Raw genomic sequence first — 17,156 nt, 5'->3', positions numbered from 1 at the left:
GCTTATCATTTAAATCAGCTCAACATCTAAAACAAGCTGGATAGGTGCTCTCGAGGACCAGACATGGGCATCCCTGCCCTAGACCTATGACACCTGGAACTAGGGCTGTTTGATTTTGCCTAATAAGAAAATCCAGATAAGTTTTTCTCCAACCCGATTTTACGATTACGATTTCTTTGTCAAGTAAAAATAATGGAAAATGAAGTATTTTTAATGTCTTTTATTTAAACTTAATTTTTCTTTCTTTCGAAATGCAAGTCAATTTAACTTAATACATACAGAACAATCCATTGGGACTTACAGCATTTTACTTACACAATAGATTTCAGATCTGTTCTTAATTAAACCAATAATGAAAGAAGAAAGTGCATTATACCATCTGAAACGAAATCATCAACATGAGAGAAGGTAGCCAGTCAAGTCTGTAAACCAAACAGTCTGTCATTTTGCCAACCAGCTAGTGACGAGCCTTTCACCTTTCTCCCTGGTCTTACTTAAACATAAATCAATGATTAGTGCAAAACTGTCACTCAATAATACAATGCACTGTCAAGCTTAAGTACGAATGCATAGTCCAGCTGGACCAGAGGTCCGTTGTAGAGGAGAAAAAAAAGAGACGACTTTCAGACGTTGAGTTACTTGCTCACGGGTTGTATTGCACATGCGAGGGACACACTACACAACAGATCTATTTTTGCCCGATTTATTAACTTAACGCTCACTTGCCTGAGCAAATAGCAGAATCGCCGGTAGCCATGGATGTTGTCGTTGTTTCGCACTGCGCGCTCGTGGGAGGAAGCGGAAATGCAGAGGAAACTACGGTGGCTTAGATACACCAAAAGTAACAAACTCGAATGTGCCGATTTGAACGTTGTTAACGTCGTTTTCCCGGGAAATTCGGTTATGGTTCAAAATCGCTTAATCGAGCAGCCCTACCTGGAACCAAAGTGCATATAACATCTTAAACCTTACAACTAATGACATCTTACACCTAGGGGTGGGCGATATGACGATATTAGGAGGCGGGGAGCGTCACGTACGGTGCACTGTGCGTGCTGTGATTGGTTGGTCGGGTATACGTGCCAGCGGCTTTGCGCGCCATAGATCTAAACTGGTTAGGATACGCCATGTAGACGAACAAACGATCTTTCGGCTTTTGTTTGTCTGTATAGCGGGGAGCTATAGCGGAAAGTCACCACGAAGCAGAGTTGGTTTGGCTTTTCCCCGGAGGAGAACGCACAAACCAGTTATTTGAAAAGTTTGCAGGGACTCGGTTCGGACGTCAGCGCCGACAGCCAAAGCGAGCGGACACATGGTAGCCAGAGGCAGCCGCTAGCTCCAAGCTAACGCAACCCACGGTAACACAGTCATTTAACAAGAGCACTCCATATGAAAAATAAGCAAGCAGTGTAAAAAAGTAACTGAGGCAGTGACTTATTACCTTGCTGAAGACATGATTCCCATTAAAACAGTGGAAAACGAGGGGTCTAAAAGACTCTTCAAAGTACTAGACCTCCGTTACGCGCTGTGTTTTTAGGTTTACATTATGTTGCCTTTTATGTTTACATTCACTGCACATTTTGATAAAAATTGTGACTAGTCAAATTAAAACCTGTTCAGAAAGCTGCCTTAAGATGACTTAAAATGTCATTTTTTTTCTTTGAGTTTTATACACATTTTAAATATGTTTTATGTTTAACATGAGGAAAATGGTCAGAAATGAGGCAAATTAGTCGTAAAAAAAAGAATCTATAATATCGTGATCGTGATTTTATTTTTAAAAAATCGTAATATGATATTTTTGCCAGATCGCCCATCCCTACTTACACCCTAGACCCTAAGACACCCAACAACACTGTACACTCTAGACCCAAAAGCACCATACCTTGGCTTACACCATTGAACCAATGGCAACTTGCACCCTAGAATCTGACACCTTACGTACAAGAACTCTTGATGCCGTACACCGCAACGCCTGTGCCACCTTATACCCTACAACCAACGACACCTGACACGCTACAACCAATGACACCGTACACCCTCGAACATACGGCACATGTTTTACCCCCAAGGCCCTACAATACCAAGATCATACAACCAATGAGACCATATACCCTAGTACCAACCTTATACCATAATACCTAGGACCTTAAACCCGAGACCCAACAACAAAGATACACAATCCCTGCATTAGCGTATGTTTTTATCAACATTTAGTAAGAACTGGAAATCAGTCAGGAGGTTGGTGTATGATTATGTGATGCCTACACATTGTTGGTTACATTTACGATGACAAGTAAAGGTCATTTATTAAGTGCTATTGATGAGGCATACACAAATAAGGAAAATGATGTTAGTGGTTGATGCATTGTCGTATAGGCATTTCAAAAAATTGAATACATTAACTTAGTGTGTTAATATATATCAGCAACTAGGAGTCCTATGCAAAAATGTTTTGTTCAATGTAATCATTGGTTTGTTAGTGGGTTAAATGTCTCGCGGAACGGTTAGATAAAGATAGTGTTGGTATGCTGAGATAAGGTGAGGCAAAGTCAAATAACAAGTAGTTCCCTTTATTCCTTAGCATGTGGTATGATGTTTTGAATAAGGCTGCAAACAACGACACTATGCCCATAATAATCTGTAATTGGCTTTGAGGTAGATAAGTGTCTCCAGGTTCTTTGGTAAGAGTCGTCCTCTCTCGGGCCGCAGACAGCGCTCGGCCTTGCCGAAGATGCTTTCTACCACGGTGCCGCAAGCAGGTATGGTCAACGCCCTCTTGGCCACCTGGGCAAGGAGCGGGAAGTCAATAGCTTTACGTCGCCAGTAATGCAAAGCCTCTTCATCCGTGGGTTCCTCTCGCAAGTAGATGGCTAGCTCCTGCTCCAGGCTCTTGGCCTGTGTCATGGGTCTCTGTTTGATGAAAGAGAACAGTTTGCAGGGCCGAGCCAGCGACGACACGGGCGATGGCGGCGGGGCTGGAGACGTGTGGGAATGAGCAAGTTGTTCTGTGTTGGAGTCTGCCGAATATTTGGATAATTCTTTGAGAAGAACCTGTCTGTGCCATTCAGGGTCACTGCTCCATGTGAGCTTGAACTGGGGGTCAAGGGTGGTGGCGGCGATGTAGAGGGGGTCCTCCAGGATCGGGGCGAGGCGACGCTCTGCGGCCTGGCTGAGGTTGGCCATGAGAGAAGGACAATGAGGGGTTGACGTCTCCGAAAGATGCTTGCGTAAGCCCAGCACGCATGGGAGTGCCAGACTAATGGACACGTGTCTGTCTGTCTGTGCGTCGGTCTGCGTGTCGGGCCGTCGTTCCCCGCACACCATGTCCCAGGCTTCCATGAAGGGCTCCAAAGTGTCAGCGAGCTCCCTCAGCAGCGCCGTCTCTGGAACGCCTAGCAGCATTTCCCCAGGACCACTCATCTCCTCCAAGATCTCCACAGACTCCAAGAGCCGACGAAGCACCTGCATCCCAACACAGACACACCGTTAGACAACAACTTCCCGATACGCCATTTGACTCCATCTACCTCTGTTCTGCAAGAGGATATTCTATTCAGACTAAGCCAGGTGTCTGGTAACTAAGCCATGAGTTCTAGAAGTCCAGGAACGATTTGGGTTCAGTGTCTGAAAGTGTTCAGAAGTGAACTAGACTCCCGACACACCAGGGGTAACCCACATGGTGCCAACGACCACATGAGTAGCCTGCGGACCTGTTCTAAAAATAGCTCATCGGTCACTGGACATTGTGATTTCCTAGGAATGTTGCAGGAGTGAATATCTGACAGTGTAAACGTGGCGTGTGACATCAGCAAGTCTACTTGTGAGTCTGGGCATGAGCTGTACGACAGCAGGTCCTGCGTGAGTGTGTTAGCGCATCGGCGTCTGTGGCTCGCATTCGTCTTCTTGTCTCAGCTCACAATTCAAATGAATGCATCAGTTCCGGATAGGAAAGAGATCAATTGTCTTTGAGAGTTTGAAAATGATAAGATGGGTTACTGTAACAGCAATTAGGGAGATCATATGTACCTTAAGCTGGGTAGCCCAGTCTCGAACCAGTAGTGAAGCATTTCCTAGGGCCCCAATCGCCAGGCCAGGTCTATCAAACACCTGACTCAATTTCTCTGGTGGAACCACTGTCGTAATGTAGCTGTAGAAGCGGCCAGCTTTGGCTAGCGCAGAAGAGATCTGCGTGCAAGAACGCAACCCCTCTCTGACACAATGGCTCAGAGAGCGAGAGAAGCAGTCCACGCGACAAACACCAAGATCCCGCTCCCACGAGTCCTCCCATGCTTCCTCTCCCACGTGTCCATTCCTAATTGCTCCCTCGGCATCGTTACGCGTTTCGGCATCATCGTCATCCTCCTCCTCTTGGCAGAAACCGGGTAGACAGCATGGCTCCGCAGTAGTCGTGGCCAAAAGCAGGTCGGACACAACGCGGAAGGCTCTTCCAGATACGCCGTGAGAGTGACACACTTCTTCAAAATCAGAAAGAATCCGATTTCCACTGAGGGGAAGGCACGCCAGGAGAGCTGAGCGCATCTGCCACTCCAATGACAGAAAGTGGCAGGTGACACCAAGGTAGCTAAAGAATGACAGCCAATAAGCATTGTATAAAACCAATGATCACCGTATGCTAGTATTGTTTGTTTGTTTACAATCCTTACCCTAACGTGGCTGCCGATGAGGCCCTCCAGACATCCAGGCTGAGGCTGAGGGCATGCGCTGAAGCCAGAGCCTGACGGATAGTCACCTGGGCCTGGTAAGTGTATGCGGGGAGGAGCTGGTTCTGGATGTAGTACTGGGGATCCGGGGTGTAGCGTGGCTCCAGGAGCTGAAGCAGTACCCTGAAGCCACAATTTTCCACCATGGAAACTGGCTGCAGATCGCGAACGATCATCTTAGCAATTGCCTCACTGATCAAAATCTGTGGTTATAATCATGAGAAAAAGCTCAATTATTTGCTTATTTGTCTTCCGTGGGAACCCGGGCTCTGCTGTTTTGAAAAAAAATGGACATAAGACGGGCTCACCCACCTGACGTGGATCGTGCTTGTCAAACTTGCTCACTCCTCCTCCTCCCTCCCGTGCTCCCATCCCTCCTGCACCTCCTCCCACTCCCACTCCCGTGCCCACAGGGAGAGTGTAGCGGGCATTCCCTCCATTGGCCGTCAAAGTGTGCATGGGTGCAGAGGGGTAGCCTTCTCTCTTCATGTCCTTTCGTTTGACAAAGTCATCATACATGGCCTGGTGCTTGCGCTGAATGGAAGCCACAACAGTGTTACTTCATTACCTGCACTACCACACATGGGACATTCCTGAATTGGGGGACAATTTTGGTTCCTATTCCTAGTTTTTTTTTCCTTTTCAATGAAATAAAGGTAATAAGACATCATATATTTGGATTCATGCAGCGTAACCATAAATGTTTTATGAAATATTTCACCTTATCCTATATTTTGCTGTATTTGGCACGACCCTGTTAGATATTTTGGCAGAATTAATAAACATTCTTGAAAAAAGAGGCTTCAAGCTGTTTATCGCAACTCTCACCCAAAGGTTACTGTCAAATTAAACATAAAGCACAGCGAATTACAGTACATGTTGCGTATTTAAAACAACTACATAGCCTCTGCTAGCTTAATGCTAACATACAACGGGAAACTCCAAAGGCACACAGGCTAAACATTAGCATCCATGCGGTGGTGTTGTTACACTTGAAACAACGAATATCTGAACACAAAGGGTGCTGCAACACAAATTAAATTAACTAAATTAATTGCATTAAATGTTTTATCCTCCGCAAAGCTACTAAACTACTATTACTGCGGTACTGAGAAGCAGAGATAGGAGCTGACCACCAGTACAGTTAAGTATATCTGTGTCTGTATTATGCTCTATACTCTCCTCTATACTATACTAAGACTAATGCAGCTATTTGTTACCTTACAGTATGCTAGCTTGCCCGCAGGATGTAGTATTTTAATACTACAAACAAACCCAATCCTTTTCAATTCTGCTCTGAATTTGTGCTCAATGCTTTGTGTATACTTTTTTCAAACCTTCACAATAGAATAAAAAAGCACTTGTGCTTGGCACGTATTTCCCATCTTGGAATGATAAAGCTGTGATTTATTGCAATGCATACAATTTTTGTTTTGGAGTATGTGTAGTAAATAAATGGTCTGATTTAATCACATCGTCTTGTTCATAATGTATTTCAATGTTATGGTAATTATTAGTTATGTTGATGGATATTGGGTGAAACACGTTTAAATTCAATGCATGCAGCTATATTAAGCAATGTCCCCAAACAATAACACTTCAATTAAGGTGTTGTGTCACTGTCTAAAACAAATAAATACGTGGATGATCTCCTTCAGCTAAACCAAAACAAAACGGAGCTAATTGTATTTGGTAATCAAGAAAAGAAGATTGCTGTTAGTAAGCACTTGGATTCACTGTCTTAAAAAAATAATGAAAAAAAATAAAAATAAAAGAACAAAAAAACGTAAATGCATCAAAAACCTGATGTGCTAGAAAAAAAAAGGCAAGACATTTTTAAATCAGCGACAAAAATACATTTAGGGACACAAAGCATTTTTGATTAAAATTTGCAGTTGACCAATGTTGTTAATTACCATTTATGTATGTTCATATAGACTTATTATGTTTATTAAAATGTAGATTTGGGAATTAATTACCCATGTCTCACGTGTTGAGGTTTTGGTGGGCTTTGGGGGATTTTCAGATTACAAATTGAAACATGACATTTAAATCTTGGGAATAACTGGGCTAGCTAGCATGGCAAAATGTTGTTTTACTAAATCCAAGCAGATGTCCATGAATGCCTAGTTTTGCTGACAATATGTCTGCTTCTATGGAAGAGTGAGGAAGAAAGCATTCACATTCGAGAGGCGGAAATCAGATAACGAGGACTTTTTAAAATATAACTTGAAAAATGGTTCAAAGCTATTTTGCTTCCTTTCTATTTTGTGTTATTGGGCACTTGCTTCTTATTAGATCAAAACATGTTTTCATGAATGAATTGACAGTTTGGCGCTTTATTTCTTTAGCCTCTGTGGAGAGGAGCAGTTGAATGCGAAAGGATGATCATTTAGCTCATAAAAGTTGGTTTACCCGAGAACAATTCGTCGCCCCCACTTATAAAATGATGGCTACGCCCCTGGGGACATGGGGAGAAAATGCCCTCCAATTCTGGAATGACCCACATACAACATGCTCATTATTCATTCCTGTGGCGTTTTGGGGGAATTACCTTCAGATGCGTGACGAAGTTGGACGTGACGCTGCGCTTCGCTTGGATTCTGGTGCCACACGCCTTGCAGTTGGATTCAATTTTGCCATTCTCGCCCTCGTACACAATATTAAAGTAATCCAGAATAGACACCTTCGAAACGGACGCCATGGGCGCAAACATTCCCTCTCGTCTGCACCCAATCCGAAATCACAAGCAAGGACAATGATGATGATGGTGATGATGATGATGATGGTGATGATGGTGATGGTGATGATGACGGTGATGATGAGAGCGACGTATGGGTCCTTCCTCGCTGGCTTTCATCGGCACAGGTCGGCGTGTTTACTTCCCGACGCCCGCGGTCACGCAAAAAAAAAACAAAAAAAAAAAAACCCAAAAACAAAACAAACCAAAAAAACTGAAAAAAGGAGGAGGGTGCACAAAATAAAACGACACAAGTTGTGGAGATGGCTCGCTTACACGGCCGGATAGCAAACACAGGCCACTGCGGATGTCAGCAGGAAAACAACAGTTGTGGATACATCCGCCGTTCGGACGCAGGAGGCGAGACGACACCGTGTTCGTGCGCGCGTGCGCGTTTTTGCGCGTGAGCTCAAACCAGGAAGTAAACGGAAGAGACAGAGTTTCATTTCCGGTTGCTGCTTGGATGGCACGGACGTATATAATAATTATTATATACTGTATGTCCGTTGTGCTCATCTGATCCTCAACTATCATTCTTATTATATAAAACTATAAGACGCTAAAGCCGTTATTGTCAAACTTTTTACACCAAGTACCACCTAAAAAAAATAAAAATAAATATAGGTCCTAAGTATATTTCAAAAGTATAAATGCGGGAACCTTACGCAGTTTGAAAATGAACACACCAGTAAAGTATAGTAAAACACATAAAACTGTACTTGAAATTAGGATTCCGTGAAAATGTATTGCACATAACAATAAAGAATTATTTAAATGTTTACAAACAAAAAGATCTTAATCATTAAATTCAAACGTATTGTACCAAGTAAAAAGAAAAAGAAAAAAGTAATACTTAGGAAGTGATTTGTTTGATTACCACTAGAGAGAACCCACGTACCGCACACTTTGAGAAGCACTGCGATTAGAATAAATTGAAATGTAAAATGTGAGGACGGGTTAATATGATATCATGCTTATAGCTCTAATAGTATAAGTTAGGACTACATGTACTATAAAATTTAAAAACGTAGTAATACTTTGGTATGCAAACATGAGCGCTTGAGGACAAGCACCATTGAAAATGGATGGATGGATATACAAAAGTAGGGTTTTAAACTAGGGTTCGGGTTTGAAGATAGGGTTTAAACGAGGGTTAGTGTTTCAAACTATGGTTAGGGTTTCAAAGTAGGGTTTTAAACTATGGTTAAGGTTTCAACCTAGGGTTAGGGTTTCAAAGTCGGTTAGGGTTAAAGTGGGATTTTAAACTATATTTGGTGTTTCAAATTACGGTTTTAAACTTGGGTTAGGGTTTCAAACTACGTTTAGGGTTTTAAATTAGGGTTTTAACCTGGGGTTAGGGTTACAAATTAGAGTTTAAATGTGGGTTAGGGTTTCAAAGTAGGGATTTAAACTGGAGTAAGGGTTTTAAAGAAGGGTTTTAAACTAGAGTTGGGGTTTCAAAGTAGGATTTTAAACAAGGGTTAATGTTTCAAAGTAGTTTTAAAATAGGGTTAGATTTTCAAAGTAGGGGGTGAAATTAAAGTTAGGGTTTCAAAGTAGGGTTTTAAATTAGGGTTAGGGTTTCAAACTAGGGTTTTAAACTAGAGTTAGGTTTCAAAGTAGAGTTTTAAACTTGGGTTAGGGTTTCAAAGTAGGATTTCAAAGTAGAGCTGGGGCTTCAAAGTAGGGTTTTAAACTACAGTTTGGTTTTCAAAGTAGGGTATGAAACTAGGGTTAAGGTTTCAAAGTAGGGTTTTAAAATAGGGTTAGGTTTTCAAAGTAGGGTTTTAAACTGGGGTTAAGGTATCAAAGTAGGGTTTTAAACTAGAGTTGGGGGTTCAAAGTAGAGTTTTAAACTAGGGTTAGGGTTTCAATGTAGGGTTTGAAACTAGGGTTAGCGTTTCAAAGTAGGGATTAAAACTAGGGTTAGTGTTTCAAAGTAATGCTTTAAAGTAGAGTTAGGGTTTCAAAGTAGGGTTTTAAACTGGAGTTAGGGTTTCAAAGTAGGCATTGAAACTAGGGTTAGGGTTTTAATGTAGGGATTAAACCCTTTGAAATTTTAAAGTAGAGGGTTTTAAACTAGGGTTAGGGTTTCAAAGTAGGGGTTGAAATTAAGGATAAGGTTTAAAAGTAGGTTTTTAAACTAGGGTTAAGGTTTCAAAGTATGGCTAGAAACTAGGGTTAGGGTGTCAAAGTAGGGTTTTAAACTAGTTAGGGTTTCAAAGTAGGGTGTTACACTAGGGTTAGCATTTCAAAGTAGAGATTTAAACTAGGGTTAGGGTTTCAAAGTAGGGTTTTAAACTAGGGTTCGCGTTTCAAAGTAGAGATTTAAACTAGGGTTAGGGTTTCAAAGTAAGGTTTTGAACTAGGATTAGGGTTTCAAAGTAGGGTTTTAAACTAGAGTTAGGGTTTCAAAGTAGGGTTTTAAACAAGAGTTAATGTTTCAAAGTAGAGATTTAAACTAGGGTAAGGATTTCAAACTAGGGTTTGAAATTAGGGTTTGGGTTTTAAAGTCCGGTTTTAAACAAGGGTTATGGTTTCACAGTAAGGTTTTAAACAAGAGTTAGGGTTTCAAATTATGGTTTTAAAATAATGTTGGAGTTTCAGAGTAGGGTTGTAAACTAGAGTTACTGTTTCAGAGTAGAGATTTAAACTACGGTTAGGGTTTCAAACTAGGGTTTGAAATTAGGGTTTGGGTTTTAAAGTCCGGTTTTAAACAAGGGTTATGGTTTCATAGTATGGTTTTAAACAAGAGTTAGGGTTTCAAATTATAGTTTTAAAATAATGTTGGAGTTTCAAAGTAGGGTTTTAAACTAGAGTTACTGTTTCAAAGTAGAGATTTAAACTACGGTAAGGGTTTCAAACTAGGGTTTGAAATTAGGGTTTGGGTTTTAGAGTCCGGTTTTAAACAAGGGTTATGGTTTCATAGTAAGGTTTTAAACAAGAGTTATGGTTTCAAATTAGGATTTTAAAATAAGGTTGGAGTTTCAAATTAGGGTTTTAACCTAGGGTTGGGGTTTCAAATTAGGGTTTTAACCTCAAGTTAGGGTTTCAAATTAGATTTTCAATCCAGGGGTGTGCAGAGGGTGGAGCCACTGCCCGGGCATCCCCAGCAGCCCAGTTTTTCGCGGCATTTCCATCATCGATCATAGATGAAGGCTCATGTTGCAGGTTGCACCCAGATGGGATTGATTGAGGGGCATGAAAACCAAATCAACCCCATCTCATCACAGAGAGTCGACCACAGTACGTCCTCTATTTTATTAAGCACATTCAACAATACATTTCCAATAAAGCATGACAATTTAAGACACACAAATGAACGACGCAAAGATCATTTATATTTTCAACATCAAGTCGTTTCCTCTTTTGTTCTCTTTTTCTCCTCTTTCTCCTGAAAATGTCGCTTCAGCTCCTGCCTGGTGTTTAAAATTTGCACCTGAAGCGTTGCAATCTCAGCAGACAGTTCGATGACTGCGAAACAAACACAAGACAACAAAAAAGTGGCGCTCATTCATCGTCTGCAGCAAAGTCTTGCTCACGTGACACAATTCAGCTCCTCCACCAACGAAAGATGCAAGTCTCAGGTAAGGTAGCCATGGAGCCATTTTTCTACTGCTTAAACAAATATTTTGACACTCATTACCTTGTTTGAATGATAACTGGGCTTGTTTCAGGGATTGCGGCACCAAAATCCCGAACCACTGAAGAGGGTTTTGCTGAAGATTTGGTTCACTTTTTGAGGCCGGAAGGTCTTCTGGTGACTTTGTATTACTTATTTCTTCAACTGTCTCCTTTTCACTACTAATTTGTTTAAGTTTTATTCTTCTTCTGACACCTGTGTGGAGAAAAAGACACACCCAAAATGAAGAAAATATTGTACAATGATTTAAAGATGGTTTCAAATAACATCAAATTTTAAATAGACTAAAGTCTTACCTTGCTCGGTTGGGCCAATGTCTTCAACAGGTGCATTAGTGTTGTGACACTCATTATTATGCTTTCGTGAATCTGTGCAGAACTCGATATCGTCATGACCAAGTGCCCTGTATACACATCAAATAATCGCTTTTTAGAATGCGTAATGAAGGTTTTAAGTCAATGTGTCTTGCTTGAGTTCTCACCTTATATGAACACCAACCAGTGGCTTGATCTCACTTGCATACTGAAGCGCTGACACTTGTTTGTTTCCCATGGAATATCGCGCCTTGGAAATGAAAAACCACCCCTGCAGAGAGCACATAATGGTAACTACATAACATGACACTTACAAGATTAAAGTTGACCTGACGCATTCAAACACATGATTATGAAGAAAAACAACAACAATATGCTGCCCACAACTTCTGGTACACATAAAGAATTAAACATGGCAGTAGGAGAGCATCCATTTACAGTAGTCTGTTTACTGTGTTTCAAATTTCTATTGATCATTTAGACCCAGACAATATTACCAGTGTGCAAAAATCAAATCTGTGGCCACTAAACAAGGTATCGGTAAGGTACTGTATAACATAAAGGTATGGCGTGCGACGTGCGCATGAAATATTAATTTGTGTTTAAAAATCAGTCCCATGAACATCTTGTGTGTATAACCAAACTTCGCTAGAAGTTTCTAAGGTAACTTTTAAATGCCTCTCCGTAAAAACAACAATTACATACTTTCAATATCAGGCTTTTCAGAGTGCATTTGTAGCTCATTCCCAGTCCAGCCTAAAATAAAATGAAATCATACGATCCCTATCGGTGCCGTCTACGTCTCCCCATCCGTTGGTAGAAAAGGTGCACACGATTTGCTTATCCAACTGTCCAATTAGAAGCCACAATGAGCGTTTTGTGCACGTATGTTATATCCATCCATCCATTATCGATACCGCTTATCCTCACAAGGGTCGCGGGGCGTGCTGGAGCCTATACCAACTGTCTTCGGGCAGTAGGCGGGGTACACCCTGAATTGGTTGTCAGCCAATCGTAGGGCACACAAAGACAACACCTAGGGGCAATTTACAGAGTCCAATCAACTTACCATGCATGTTTTTGGAATGTGGGAGGAAACCGGAGTACCCGGAGAAAACCCACACAGGCACGGGGAGAACATGCAAACTCCACACAGGGAGGCCGGAGTCGGGATCGAACCGGGTGTGAGGCGGACGTGCTAACCAGTCGACCACCGTGCCGCCGCATGTTATATTTATATTTATATTGTGCCCGCAATTTACATCTTTTTTCTCACAACAATATACAAAGCTGCCTCTTCGTCGCTACCTGCTCGATAAGGGAGTTTAGACGAGATCGTTTTTCCTCCAGTAGCTCCAGCTGGTCCATGAAAGCAAGCAAATTTTCATCCAGTAATTGAGCAGATTCGTCCATAGCTTTTTTTAAAGGGTAAATCAAACTTTTAAATCCGACCGTCAGTGTTTCGAGCACTTAACAGACAACAAATTGCTACACGGCTTAAAAAAAAAAACTTCCGCAGTGCGTCACGTGACATTGTATCATGTGGTGAAGAATACGTCACGTGATGTTTCAAATTCAACCAGGCTTCAACGTAAACTGGCTCGGGCTCTGCTCAGCCAAATTGGAGGTGGCACACCTACCGCGTAAATTAATTGAAGTAAATAAAACGTCACCTTTAACAGACCGTCATAGAATTTGCCATAAAATTATCAAATAACTATAACTTTACAAAATGATGTTCAATCATGATTCATTGATCAGTGTGAGCAGTGAAAGGGATGAATGGTAATCCCTGCTGCGGTTGGTACTTTTCCAGCCGGAAATGAAAAAGGCTGAACATGGCTGCAACGTCGACGTCCGATTTATCGCTGATGGTAGTATCTAGGTACTGTATACATGTCTATGTCTACGGATCTCTAAGCACAGTGCAGTCAGCAAATTTGCTGTTTCATTACCTTATTTCCTTACCCAAATCAGAAAAAGGTGTTCCCATACCGGGAGTCGAACCCGGGCCGCCTGGGTGAAAACCAGGAATCCTAACCGCTAGACCATATGGGACTGAATTCACTGGTAATTACATTTTTATTAGTTGTAGCGTCTAAATAATTTCGGTCAGGTTTTTTTCGTAAATTGATGAATTAGTGTAATATTTCATATTTACGTTGTAAAATATATATATATTTACATAATGGTTTAATTAATTAGTTGTAAATAATACAATGAAAACTATTACAATAAACAATTTCGTCATGTTAGTGACTCGCTGTTGCAACCTCTGATGCTGAATGTCACAACTGCAACACATTTACAGATATCATTCATCAATATAATTGACAAGAAAAAAAACAAAAAAACCACCACTCACATTTTTGTATTATAGTACAACATTTTCTTTTCGTCCAACCGTACCCAGCAGCTCGCCGTGATCGTATAGTGGTTAGTACTCTGCGTTGTGGCCGCAGCAACCCCGGTTCGAATCCGGGTCACGGCAAGGAGAAAATCCTACGTACTGCTTGGGTTCTTTTTTTGTAGTAAAGACACTACCTTATTATTACATGCTTTCGTCAAACTCAAAAATGTGTCAATTTCAGGAGTAGATTATGCACGGCACCACGAGTCTTCTATTTACAGAAGAAACAACGGGGAAATCGTTCTGTATAATCTAAAATGTATTTAGGTACATTAACTTTACAAGTTTTGCATTTAGGGGAATTAACTTTACAAGTTACAAGTGTTGTATAATACAATTACCTGATAGAACCGGCTGACGGTATCAACACTTTTTGTACGAGTTAACGGAGACAGCAACTGAGTAGTCTATTTAGTGACGTGTTTTTTCATTAGTGTATTCCATCGATGACGTCCATGTTCCGAGAGAACGAGCCAATCGGCGAGCCAGTTGATATCACATGCTATGGGGCACAACGAAGCAAGAACTCTGATTGGTCAGCGACTGGAGTTTTGTGTTTGTGATTTTTTTTTTTGGACATGCTGTACAGTTACAGTTTTTGGGAGTTCTCCTACAGTGTCGTTTCTTTTAAAGTTTAGGGATTTTGCTCTTCGTCACTGGTGAGAGCAAAATACGCATTTGAAACGCGAGGCATATTTCTGTTTGCTACTCTGACATTATGATCAACCAGCTCGAAGTTAATTTGTACATATGCTGTGTATTCATTTGTGAAATCTTGTGTTAACTGCAATGCAGGTGATAGGCATCGGTGTGCTAACGTGTTCACAATTCCCTTCTTCAAAACAGGTGATGGAAGCCCCCTCCGCGTCTGCACTTCCTCATCCCTACTGGCCGAGGGATCTTCTAATTCCCACTTATGTGGCCAATGATCGATCCATGGCAGAGATCCTGACGTTTCTCTTCTCTGTGTCTGCGGTGTTTGTGCTCGTGACCTGGATGATTACTGCTCGGCTGGTCGCACTCAGGCGTCTCGCCGTGTGCTGGTTTGCAGTTTGTGGTTTCATCCACAGTGTCATCGAGGGCTGGTTCTCACTCTACTATGATGTTATTCCAGGAGACCAAAGCTTCCTGTCACAGTTGTGTGAGTACAAGGACGTTTCACGACACTTTGCAGGATGAACCGAAAATGCACTATAACCTAAGGCCGGTGAACTATAAACCTTTGAATGCACATAAACAACTGTTCGGTGTTTTAGTACTTTTTCAAAAAGTTTTCAAAAGCTTACAAAAGGTAAAATTAAGTTAACCTGTAAAGGTTATAGTGCATTTTATGTTCATTCAGAAATGTCACCTTAAAGTCTGGTGTCCCTAACTTTTTGGGAGTTCAGTGTTCCCTCATTACTTTGAGGTTCCGTTATTGCGGCTTCACTGTAACGCAGGGTTTTCATTTGGTACCACAACTTCATCAATTGCTGGCTTACCCTGCTTTGTTGTAAGTTTTCTTGCTATTTTTCTTCCTTCCAAGTCAGACGAGTCAAAAAATGTTGATTATTGTTTTTATTTATTTTATTTATTTATTTATTTGTTTTTTCCCTCTTTTGAGCCAAGCAAGGATACCCTAGATTTAAAAGCATTTACACTCAGGGCTGACTTCAGTTCTGTTGGCAGCTTATTCCATTTGTGTGCAGCAAGCAGCTTCACCATGTTTACTTTGAACTTTGGGCTCCACCACTTGACTGAGTTTGCAGATCTCAGAGCCCTACTGGGTTTATTTTCAATCGGCATTTCATTAATGTATTCGGGACCTAAACCATTCAATGACTTATAGACCGATAGCTGGATTTTAAATATATTCTACAGCTATTTGGGAGCCAGTTTGAAGCTTTTAGGACTGGAGTAATATGTTCTGATCTCTTGAGAGGAAAATGTGTTTTTACAAAAACCAAGAAAATGAACATTCCAGCCCTTCACCCCTAAAATCCCCCGTTCCTTCATCGTGGGTGGGTTTGGAAAAGTGAGTTGTTTCATTCAGAAACTCGGAAACTCACAACGTTGTTCGAATGGTGTCATTTGGTTATTCAGGGTGCCCCAAAAAAAAGTACCGGAGGAAAGTAAACAGTTGAAGCACAAACCCCTGATGGGAGGCTGTGTATAGAAATTAATGAGAGTGGCCTCCGACTGCCCCCGCAGACGACGAAGTGGCCGCATAATGACTACGTTAAAGGTTTTTTCTAATTTAAGATAGAATAGAATTGCGTATAATGTTTAAAAATTCATCCGATAATGCTTTCAGGTGACCACTGCACTACTAAAAAATACCTTGTGCAATTTGTCATATTAAAAATGTGTTCTCACACCTTTCTACCAGGGAAAGAGTACTCTAAAGGGGACAGTCGATATGTAATGTGAGTTTATGATTGCACACGATCAAATATGTATATACTATAATTCATACATCTGACTGTATTCAAAGCATATTTCTTGTGTGCCCAGAGCTGATAACTTTACTGTTTGCATGGAGACCGTGACTGCGTGGTTATGGGGACCATTCAGCTTTTGGGCTGTGTTTGCCTTCTTAACAAACAAGCCCTACAGATTTGTCCTGCAGCTCATACTTTCACTTGGTAAGAAAAATCTAGCACTTGTTGTCACGTTGGATTGCACCGGTGCACTGCAACGTAAGTGATGGGCCATTTTATGTCATCCTCCTCCAGGCCAGCTGTATGGAGTTGTGCTGTACTTCTTCCTAGAACACAGAGAGGGTTACGCTCACAGTGAGCTGGGCCACCCCATCTACTTTTGGTTCTACTTTGTGTTCTTGAACTTTCTGTGGATCATCGTGCCACTGACGCTCATTGTGGATGCCTGGAGACAGCTGTCAGCCGCCCAGACACATTCGGATGGGAGAAAGTCTCATAAGTCCAAGAAACAATAGTACGATGTGTCTGTGGCATGATACGTTCCTAGCTATGTGCAGGGCAAGCACACAAAAGACACTTGAAGACGGCAAAAAATTGGTCCTGCTCGATTGAAATGTTGAGCATGCCATGGAGAAAATGTTTGCGATAGGGACCAGAATGCTCAATAAAAACTTTTCACAAAGTGGTCTCAGGTCTAAATTTACGTGATTCATAAAAAATGAAAAAATAAAACCCGAATAAAGGTTGAGCTGGCGTTAAGCTGTTTCGACATATAAATTGCTACAAACAGGCGACAGTACGTCATAAGCCGAAATAGCTCAGTTGGGAGAGCGTTAGACTGAAGATCTAAAGGTCCCTGGTTCGATCCCGGGTTTCGGCATTTTGCTTCCCCTTTGCTGTATTGG

General features: G+C 41.5%; 3 protein-coding genes and 3 non-coding genes across 6 annotated transcripts; 3 read left to right on the top strand and 3 right to left on the bottom strand.

The window, feature by feature from the left end:
* Nucleotides 1-205: 205 nt before the first annotated feature.
* Nucleotides 206-7,845, bottom strand: LOC147152924 (zinc finger BED domain-containing protein 4). Its single transcript, XM_086044497.1, has 5 exons — nucleotides 7,279-7,845; nucleotides 5,037-5,258; nucleotides 4,668-4,927; nucleotides 4,030-4,585; nucleotides 206-3,465 (listed from the first exon to the last, which is right to left on the bottom strand). The coding sequence occupies exons 1-5, from the start codon at nucleotides 7,438-7,440 to the stop codon at nucleotides 2,626-2,628; spliced, it is 2,040 nt and encodes a 679-aa protein (XP_085900623.1). The 5' UTR covers nucleotides 7,441-7,845; the 3' UTR covers nucleotides 206-2,625.
* A 2,851-nt stretch (nucleotides 7,846-10,696) lies between these two features.
* On the bottom strand, nucleotides 10,697-13,011 carry vma22 (vacuolar ATPase assembly factor VMA22). The gene is made up of 5 exons (XM_086043144.1): nucleotides 12,730-13,011; nucleotides 11,589-11,692; nucleotides 11,404-11,510; nucleotides 11,111-11,302; nucleotides 10,697-10,938 (listed from the first exon to the last, which is right to left on the bottom strand). Exons 1-5 carry the CDS (start codon nucleotides 12,832-12,834, stop codon nucleotides 10,817-10,819), a joined length of 630 nt encoding a protein of 209 aa, XP_085899270.1. The 5' UTR covers nucleotides 12,835-13,011; the 3' UTR covers nucleotides 10,697-10,816.
* Nucleotides 13,012-13,407: 396 nt separating this feature from the next.
* On the bottom strand, nucleotides 13,408-13,479 carry trnae-uuc (transfer RNA glutamic acid (anticodon UUC)). Its single transcript has one exon. It is a non-coding gene; the product is annotated as a tRNA-Glu (tRNA).
* Nucleotides 13,480-13,840: 361 nt separating this feature from the next.
* On the top strand, nucleotides 13,841-13,912 carry trnah-gug (transfer RNA histidin (anticodon GUG)). The gene has a single exon. It is a non-coding gene; the product is annotated as a tRNA-His (tRNA).
* A 458-nt stretch (nucleotides 13,913-14,370) lies between these two features.
* Nucleotides 14,371-16,936, top strand: ebp (EBP cholestenol delta-isomerase). Its single transcript, XM_086043887.1, has 5 exons — nucleotides 14,371-14,490; nucleotides 14,678-14,972; nucleotides 16,200-16,236; nucleotides 16,325-16,455; nucleotides 16,546-16,936. Exons 2-5 carry the CDS (start codon nucleotides 14,681-14,683, stop codon nucleotides 16,764-16,766), a joined length of 681 nt encoding a protein of 226 aa, XP_085900013.1. The 5' UTR covers nucleotides 14,371-14,490; nucleotides 14,678-14,680; the 3' UTR covers nucleotides 16,767-16,936.
* Nucleotides 16,937-17,058: 122 nt separating this feature from the next.
* trnaf-gaa (transfer RNA phenylalanine (anticodon GAA)) lies at nucleotides 17,059-17,131 on the top strand. Its single transcript has one exon. It is a non-coding gene; the product is annotated as a tRNA-Phe (tRNA).
* The last annotated feature ends 25 nt before the right edge of the window (nucleotides 17,132-17,156 follow it).

The sequence above is a fragment of the Filicampus tigris genome, chromosome 1 (assembly GCF_054856515.1).
Source record: "Filicampus tigris isolate MCC_2025a chromosome 1, RoL_Ftig_1.0, whole genome shotgun sequence".
NCBI lineage: Eukaryota > Metazoa > Chordata > Actinopteri > Syngnathiformes > Syngnathidae > Filicampus > Filicampus tigris.
The sequence above is the reverse complement of the archived record's forward strand: the minus strand, read 5'-3'. Positions and strand labels throughout refer to the sequence as shown.

What these genes read in the sequence shown, in the direction of transcription:
- LOC147152924 (XM_086044497.1), bottom strand. Translation starts at nt 7,440, where the DNA reads ATGTTTGCGCCCATGGCGTCCGTTTCGAAGGTGTCTATTCTGGATTAC. An exon ending in ACTTCGTCACGCATCTGAAG is followed by an intron (nt 5,259 to 7,278) that starts GTAATTCCCCCA and finishes GCTTCCATTCAG; the next exon opens with CGCAAGCACCAGGCCATGTA. An exon ending in ACTGGGCTACCCAGCTTAAG is followed by an intron (nt 3,466 to 4,029) that starts GTACATATGATC and finishes GTTGGGATGCAG; the next exon opens with GTGCTTCGTCGGCTCTTGGA.
- vma22 (XM_086043144.1), bottom strand. Translation starts at nt 12,834, where the DNA reads ATGGACGAATCTGCTCAATTACTGGATGAAAATTTGCTTGCTTTCATG. An exon ending in TAAACTCCCTTATCGAGCAG is followed by an intron (nt 11,693 to 12,729) that starts GTAGCGACGAAG and finishes TGCTCTCTGCAG; the next exon opens with GGGTGGTTTTTCATTTCCAA. An exon ending in CATTGGCCCAACCGAGCAAG is followed by an intron (nt 11,303 to 11,403) that starts GTAAGACTTTAG and finishes TTCTCCACACAG; the next exon opens with GTGTCAGAAGAAGAATAAAA.
- ebp (XM_086043887.1), top strand. Translation starts at nt 14,681, where the DNA reads ATGGAAGCCCCCTCCGCGTCTGCACTTCCTCATCCCTACTGGCCGAGG. An exon ending in AAGCTTCCTGTCACAGTTGT is followed by an intron (nt 14,973 to 16,199) that starts GTGAGTACAAGG and finishes CCTTTCTACCAG; the next exon opens with GGAAAGAGTACTCTAAAGGG. An exon ending in GGGGACAGTCGATATGTAAT is followed by an intron (nt 16,237 to 16,324) that starts GTGAGTTTATGA and finishes TTGTGTGCCCAG; the next exon opens with AGCTGATAACTTTACTGTTT.